General features: G+C 40.6%; 1 protein-coding gene across 1 annotated transcript in view; it reads left to right on the plus strand.

The window, feature by feature from the left end:
* The window catches only part of LOC103472660 (dolichyl-diphosphooligosaccharide--protein glycosyltransferase subunit STT3B), a 102,055-nt gene extending 94,144 nt beyond the window's left edge, over positions 1-7,911 (plus strand). The window contains exons 14-16 of the mRNA XM_008422421.3: positions 298-411; positions 3,773-3,979; positions 4,571-7,911. Coding sequence (XP_008420643.1) covers positions 298-411; positions 3,773-3,979; positions 4,571-4,645 — 396 coding nt within the window. The 3' untranslated portion in view covers positions 4,646-7,911. The remainder of the gene's footprint in view (positions 1-297; positions 412-3,772; positions 3,980-4,570) is intronic.
* The last annotated feature ends 696 nt before the right edge of the window (positions 7,912-8,607 follow it).

Genomic DNA, 8,607 nt, shown 5'->3' on the forward strand with positions numbered 1-8,607 from the left:
GAAAAGACAGTTAAGTTTTCTTCTGATGCATTTCTCTTGTGTTGATCTTTTACATCCACGCTAAGATTTTACTTCAACTAGAGAAAATTAATGAGAAATAATTTAATAAATATTTGAAATATTTCCACCTTCTTTTGATCATTCAACAAACATAAAAAAAAATACACTTTTTAGTTCTTCTCTTTATAAATAAAGCTCTCGGATGCCTTCCAGGTCTGGAGGTTGAAACTATAAGCGAATAACGTGCTCAGTTACGGGTTTGTATTCTGATTATTAACGCTTCCTTTTGTTTTTCAGGAGAGCGACTACTTCACTCCGCAGGGAGAGTTCAGAGTGGACAAGGCCGGTTCGCCGACTCTGCTCAACTGCCTCATGTACAAGATGTCGTACTATCGATTTGGTGAGATGCAGGTAAGGCACCGACGTCAACAAAAAGTCATTTCAGCAGATCGTTTCTTCACCTGCCGGGGGACGGGTTAAGACTCGGGAACAATTCCCCTCCCAGGAGATTTATTTTTATTGGTGTTATGATCCACTTCACGGCTACAAATAATGAGCTCCGGTTCTGTGGCGCAATCAAAAGCTAACAAGCAGCCGCCGTCACCAATCAAAGGGAAAAGGCCGCACTCTATTTTAGAGTACACAGTTTCGGCAGGAAATAACGGGCGTCTGCCAGCACTAAAGGTGAAGGATTCCTGCCGCTGGAGTTTCAAAGCAGAGCCGGCTGACAGAAAAGGGATTTTAAAGGAATTGCTTTAGGGGGCATGTGGTGTTGGAGGCTGTCAGACAAAATATGAGGGATTGGAGGAAGCTTTTTAAAAATCTGTCGCCGCTTTCCGTGGCAGATTTCAGGTGGAGAGATGGGATATCCGCCCTGCCAGGTGCGAGCATCCCTGCTGTAGAGGCTGCTCAGCCTACAAGTTGGGCTGAATCGATGCAGCTGCAGACCACAGAGAGAGAGGAAGAGAAAGAGAGAGAGAGACGGGTGAAGCTCAGAGCAACTCAGAATGTTGTCAGGAGAGACAAAACGGCGAGGTCAAGATGGAGGGAGAGAGTCTGGGGAGCAGATTAAAGTTTCACATCGCAGAGAAGACAGAAAACTGAGAAACATGATGTATTCTAAACATTACTTTACTGATGCTCTGTTTGGAATAAACTGAGCCAGTCACTTCAAGTAAGAACTATTTACAACTTCCTTTCTTTAGGTAACTCTAAGACTCCATCATATCACCACACACACAAATACTTCTCTTAAAAAAACAAACCCATTCACATAATTAAGTGTGATTTTTTTTTTTTTTTTTTTTATCACTAAACTGCACACACTAATTGTATTTAAGCATATTTACACATTTCTTTGTATTGATAGTCATTGAATATTAAAACTAACAATCCCAACAATATGTGCAGCTATTGAAACTTTTAAACATCATTATTTAGAATTTATTGTGACGACGATAAATGATAAACAATACAGCAAATGCCCAACTGTAAAATCACATTTATTAACACCTACGGTAAAAATGTGCAAAAGAAGGCTAAAATGATTTTCTTTCATTGCAGCAAAAAAAATTTTCTCACTGACAAATGATTCAGCTCCTCTATATGGAGCTAAAACGGTCTCATAATTCACAAATGCACAGACTAAGATTCACAAATGCAAAAGGATTCACAAATGCACAGGACCTCTAAGCCTGAGGTTTTGGTTCTTGACCAGAAGAAGTTGGACTGCTCCCTCTTGGTTGGGGTCAGTCTCTGCCTCAAGTGGGGGAATTAAAGTATGTGTGTGATTTGTGATTTGTTTTTTTAGTGATGGTAGGATGTAGCGAGGAGGAGGAGAGACGGATTGGAGCTTCGTCTGCAGTGATGCAGGTGCTGCTCCGGTCTGTTGGGGCGAAGCCAAAAAGCAAAGCTATTGATTTACCGGTTTGTCTACAGCTGTAGTCGAGAGATACGGATCATAAAAAATTTCCTAAGAATCCATCTAAACAAATGTAATGCCTTATAAAAAAGATTGAAACATTTCTTTATTGATGCCAGCAATGAGGAATATGGAAATTAAAAAGTTTATATATTTAAAAAGTAGAAATTACCTCAGCCTTTTGACTATAAATCTGCCGCTGTTCACTGCATGAGTCTAACATCAATAAACTTCTACCTAATGAGCTGCTTCAATGCAGCAGCTAAAACATTACGGCTCCTTGACTACACAATCAACATTCAATCATATTTTGAAAGATAAGCGCAGGTTTTATTGATGTTCTCATGGCTACAAACAATAAAAGAAAAAAATAGTTGAGACATCAAATGACAAAAAGCCCCAGCTATACAGTTCATGGAGTTGTGGGAATTTGCAGTTCGAAACAAATAACGGTTGATGACAAACTTCGCAATACAATGTGACAACAAATTGAGTTACCGCTTAACAAAACACACGGCGGCACCTTTACCCTCAGCTGTTTGAGTGTGATTGAAAATGGCAACATGAAGAAATAATTGCAACAATAAAAATAGTGCCCTGAATTATTTTTATGTTTAGAAAGTGTAGCCCCCCCACCCGCCCCCTCCTAAAAAAAAAATGCAGCTATAACAAGGCGAACCGATGGTGAGATTTCCAATAACTGTGGCTGGCGTGATAACACTAAGCCTCCATTTCTAATATTTCACAATATTTGCCCTCTGAAGCAGAGAGAGAGCAGAAATAAGATGAATCAACTGTGGCACAGATAGAAAGAGGAAGCATGAGGAAAAACACAATGTTGAATGTAACTGTAGCTCAGAAAATAGAGGCAGAGAGGACGCAGCGGCGGCTTCTGAAGGACGAGCCGTCAAGGGCTTTTAGCGCCGAGCAACAGACACAAGAGGTTGTTTGAGTGGCTCAAACAAAAAATGTAATGGAGTTGCTGCTCAAGGGGAAACTCCACAGTGTTATCACACTCTGTTTATCTTTTATAATTAAGTTTCGACTGTGTTTTTTTTATTTTTAATCTGTTGAGTTTTAAATTTGGCACAGCAGCTTTGGGATGTAACTTTATTTTAGGTGTTTTTATCCAATGAACTGGGAGTTGAGACGTTGATCTGAGTCCATCTGAATGTGTTGGTGTTTGGTAGAAGTTTAAAGATCCCACACTGGACCAACTCAAGTCTGATGTGGAGTCATTAATGTACAAATGGGATCAGCAAGAAAATTTTGAACTTGAATAATTCAAAGAAAATAAAAATGAACTTCAACCAAAACACCTGTGGATCGTTTCAGAACTGAACTATATGGACAAGATAAATCTTTAGTTCAGATTATAGAATTTAATTTCTAAGGGAAAGCGTGATGTTATGGCCTTACCGTAGGTAAGAGTGTTGTCCAGCAGACAGTCACCGACTCTTCCACTTTGACGGTAGCGCTTAGTTGTCTCACACTAAACTGAGGTTTTTTTCCTAAAGGATGCCAATGTTTCCAAATCCATCATGGCTCATAACGAGACAAAAGTTTGAAGCCAAGAAGTATAAAATGGAGAGACTTTCCTGTTCTCCGTCTAGCCTTCCCGTTATCTGTTTAAAATGTTATACTCTCTTGGTGTTTTGCAGCTTAAATGAACTTCACAGACTGAATAGTGAGTTAAATTTGTACATTTTCTACCAGTGCTGACAACGGTTAGCTAGAATAAATATTTTTATAAAGTTATATGCTAAATATTTGGGCTACAAAGCAGAGTTGATTTTAAAATCTCAGGAAAGCTTTAACAAAAAAAACCAAAAAACCTTGTTTCTCTCCCAGCTGGATTTCAGAACGCCGCCTGGCTTCGACCGGACGCGCAACGCCGAGATCGGCAACAAGGACATCAAGTTCAAGCACCTGGAGGAGGCGTTCACCTCCGAGCACTGGCTCGTCAGGATCTACAAGGTGAAGAAGCTGGAGAACAGGGAGGCGCTGGACCACAAGCTCCGCAGCGTGGTGTCCAGGCAGAAGTACACCTCTAAGAAGGTGAGCGTTTTCCTTTAAGAAGAGACGGTTTTAGCTGTAGTTTGAGTTTTACGATGCGCTCGACGCCTTACTCCAATGATCCACACACGCACCTGCGTTAATGAGGAAACGTGTTTCCATGTCAGCTGTAATTGCCTATGCAGAGGAACATTGATGTGGCCTTCAGCCAGATCAGCATGTGTGTTTATTTAGGGAGTGTAAGTGTTATATCAGGACATCCAATGATGTTTATCGCCCATTGGTCCTTTTTTACTCGCATCCATCCAGTCATCTGTCATTGTGTCCATCTGTCATTCTTCATCTCTCCTCATATCCATATATCCGTTTCTCTCCATGATCTACCAATCACTCATTCGCGTATCCATCCATTCATCTGTCTGTTCATTCACCAATCTGTCCATTCGCCTGTTCATTTGTGTCTTTCCGTGAAGACGCCACAACTGTCCGTCCAGCCATCTCTGTACATGCGTCCTTTTATTTGTCCATCTACATCCAGCAGTCTGATCACCTGCCTGGACTCTAAGGTTCTGTTGGACTGCACCCTGTTGCTCACGCTGATGTCTTGTATACTTTTTTTCTGTCTCTGAGCAGACTGCCAAGAGGAAGCGAGGACACATCAAGAACAAACTCGTCCTGAAGAAGGGCAAGAAACTCCCCAAAAAATAAAGACGGCTCTGAACTCACACGAACGTAAAGAAACCTCCAACAACCAATGAAGAAGAACACAAGGGCGGGCGGCTATGTGCCTGGCGGTTGGTCAGGAGCGCTTCTCGTTGGAGCGCCCTCATTTAACGAGGAAGCGTCACATCCGGCCTGTCCAGAATCGTTGTTCGTTTTATCCTGACGATGTCTGTCTTGCTTTTTGTTTTGTTTTTCTACTTTTTACTTGAATGTGGCGAGGCATAGGGCTGCTCTAATTGATTAAACGTTGATTCATTTTTTTTTTTTTTTTTTTTTTTTTTTGTGTGTGTGTGTGTGTGTGTATGTTGGGGGGTTGTTAATGACCTGATTATCAGTCAGAGGAACGTTTGCACCAAAGACCCATCGACCTTGCTCCGTGGCACATGGGAACTCATTGCTAAGAGCGAGGGAACGCCGGGGGGAGAGCAGAGGACTTTGTTCCTGACGCGTGTACAGAGGACAGTATGCGGTATGGAGGAACGTCACCGTCTACACGCAGCACATCTGTAATATTAACCTTTTTACCATCCTCATCTCCTTAACGTCTGCCTGGCTCTCTGACTTTTGGTTTCCAACAAATTCTAGAAGAAATTGGCCTAATGTGTAAATATGTTCTGTAAAGACAACAAAAAAAAAAAAAAATCTCTAAAATGATGGTAATATATTGGATCATTGTGATTTTTAAATGCGCAGTTCTTGGGTTTTCCTCGTTTTTTTCCCTTTTTTTATATGACAGCAACTAGAACAGTGAATGCAATAACTACACAGAGGGGCTTCAGATTTCATTGAAAGAATTTGAATGTGATTTTTATTTTTTACATCTCCCCCCTTTTTTTTCCATAAATTGCATTGATTGTACATTTCTGCTGCTAGGCTTTTAAAAAACAAGCAAGTGAGCTGTAGAGAAAAAAATATATATGTTACAAACTGGGGCTGCAGGGGGCGCTCTTGGTTGAGCAAAGCCTAGTTATATTGCAGAATTTTACCTTGTTGCCGTTCACATTTTTTGGCTTCTTTCTTCTTACTTTGGCTCGTCATGCAGCTGCTGCTGACCACACATGGTGATTAGACTTGTCCGTTTGTTTTGCTTTTGAATTTGCTTTGAAAATCAACAGAAATGTGAAGGAGGATTTTTGTGTGTAGGCTTGGTAAAGGACGGCTGTTATCAGGAGCAACATCGGTTGTAACGGGAAGATAAATTACCAAATGTTAAGGAGCTGTGTCCTAATGCTGCACCACATACTTGCTTCCCTCGGCGGAAATGTCAGGCAACTTTGAACCAGGTTAGCTGCTACTCTTTCTTTTTTTTTTTTTTTTTTTATCAAAAAGTAAAAAAATGCCATCAAAACGAAATAAAACCTCAAAAATTCATGACTTGCAAGAAAAAGAGTAGCTGAGGCTGGAAGCTCATGATGGTTGCAATGAAACTCAAAATTATAAAGTTTTCATTCCGACATGCATATGACACAAAATAAAACTGAAAATGGAGGATCGATTTTGACTAAAATAATTAGGGGTGTTTTTCGTTGAATTCTTCATGCCCTGGTTGTTCAGTGGAAACGTTTTTCTTGCCATCACAGCGATCCAACTCCCAACTCAGGTTTTTTTTTTGTTTTTTTGTTTTTTTCATACCTTCATTTTTATTTTGATCATTTGATGAGTCCCTCGGGTTGGACTGCATCCCTGCCATCACCCTAATCTTCAGCTCCCTCTACAGACGCTCTATTAAAATTTAAGTCAGGACTTTGACTGGACCCCTCAGAACTTTAATGCAATTTCCAAGCAGAAGAAATCTGGAGCACACAGACGTGTAGTATTCCAGATGCAGAGAAGCAGTTCTGCATGTATCACTTCTCCCAACATTAGAATAACCTACTCTGCTAGTGAGTTATAACGTTTTTGTGCGAGTCTCACTTTTTTCCATGTAATTATTCCATATTTTACTGCGTTAGACTTCCCCCACATAAATGTTTGTCCCTAAAATATGTCACCTCAATCTGATGCTTCTCATGTGGTGAAAGAAGGGATGTTATTACACTGAAGCACAAATGAACACACTTCTTTATTTGGCTCAGACACAGAGGAAGAACAGTTGCAGTAAAGGCTAATTATAGTGGTTTGAAATGCAAGGTGATCTGCAAAATTAGCAGTGATGACAGCGGACGTTCAAAAAGTGAAAACGGCTGAAAACAATGTAGCTGATTAACTTTTCGCCAACAACCAGCTGGTGTGGTCAGCTGACTGGTTTGGCTTTTGACTCCATGAATTGTCGTCTCTTTCATCAGCTGAACTTTTGGTTCACTTTCCCAGAACTTAAAATATTTAAAGCAGAGAAACGATTTTTGTTGGCTGAGGTGAAATATTTGCTCTTCACAGGTTTACTTCCTCCTTCTTTGTAGCAAAAGACCTCAGTGCCACACATCAGTTCTACCCTACCCACACTCTGTTATTTTGGTTTGCAGGTCTGCCGTAACTCTATTTTCTGTCCTTTAAGAATTCACACGAGGGAGATCTGGATTTCGTTGGTGTAAAGGAGTAAATTCCAAAGGGCACTTCTGTTTTTTGGGGAGAAACCTTTAAAAATGATAACATTCTATTTCCCCCTCACGGCTGCCTTGGTAGTAAATACTCTATTTAAAAATGTTTCCCTTGTCCAGTTTGAGCAGGTTTCAGCCGGGGTGTGCTGTATGGATTTGGGACACAGCTCTGCATCTGTTTTCATACGACAGAAACTGAAAGATTGTTTTAATGCATGCTTTGGGAACTTTTTTTTTATTTTTCTGTTTTTATCAAACCAGAGAGACTTAAAATCACATCGTACAGCTGTTATTTGTTTTGCCACATTGTACGGAAGGGGAGGTTTTCTGACTGTTTTCTTTAAAATGCGTCTGAGTTGCTTTGTTCTCGTTTTTACCGCCCGTCTCCTCTGGAGGCCTCAGGCTGCTGGAACGGTGACATTCCGACGTGTCGTTGCACTTCGCCTAAAACTGCATTGTGTCCTTTTTGGATTCTCATTAGTACGGAGAGGACAGAGTTCAGACTAAGCCTTAATGTGATGTACTTTTACTTTTCCTCATGTGATAAGTTTTTCCTTAAAACGGATTAAAATGTTGCTTTTCCGACTCTGCGGTTTTTCCTGAGCACTTTTCGTTCGGTGCAGCCTCCGATTTGTCCCCCGCTCACCTTCAGAGTTTACATTTTTACATTTTGTTCAGTTGTGCCACCTCTAAATATACTCCTAAACAAAAACAGCCGTGTTTGTGTGTGATGTTTTTATGAACTCGCTGTGTTCGTGTTTTAAATTGTGTTGTTTTTTTTTCCTCTGGAGGAATCAGGTGAGTGCAAACTGAACCACTTGATGGCAGCATTCACCTTTGACTGCAGATCTGCATGAAGAATGACTTCATCCTCAGCTGGTGTGTTTGGGAAGAATGCTGGGAAATGTTCCTCGTGACATTCCTGATGTGAAGTGAAGGCTGCACCTCGGATGAATTTGGGAGCTTTTAAAGGAGTGTGTTGACATGTTTTAAGTTTCTACTGGTCAGATTTTCTTACCAGTCTGAAAAAGTTTGGAGTTGAAATATTTTCCAGATCTGGATAAATATGGAAGAAGAAAACTGAGTGTGGAAAACTTTTACACTTCATTTTTTCTTACCCTATTTTTTTTATTTATTTATTTTTAACGGCTCTGCAGCTCCCTGGAGTCCTTCCTCACACTCACGTTAGGTCCAGAAGTTTCAGAATAACTCGAGTACAGGAGTTTGAAAGTTGTGTCCATCCATCAATATGTCTTTCTTCCCTTTTCACATCAATCCATCAGTTTGTTTCTTTCTTTCATTCTTGCATCGGTTTGTCCTTCACCCATCAGCTTTTCTGGCCAGATGTCCATCAGTTTCTTTCATGTGTCTGTCGGTGAGTTTCTAATATCCTCCTCACCACCAGTAGTT

Source organism: Poecilia reticulata, chromosome 11, assembly GCF_904066995.2.
Source record: "Poecilia reticulata chromosome 11, P_reticulata-male-v2, whole genome shotgun sequence".
Lineage (NCBI taxonomy): Eukaryota > Metazoa > Chordata > Actinopteri > Cyprinodontiformes > Poeciliidae > Poecilia > Poecilia reticulata.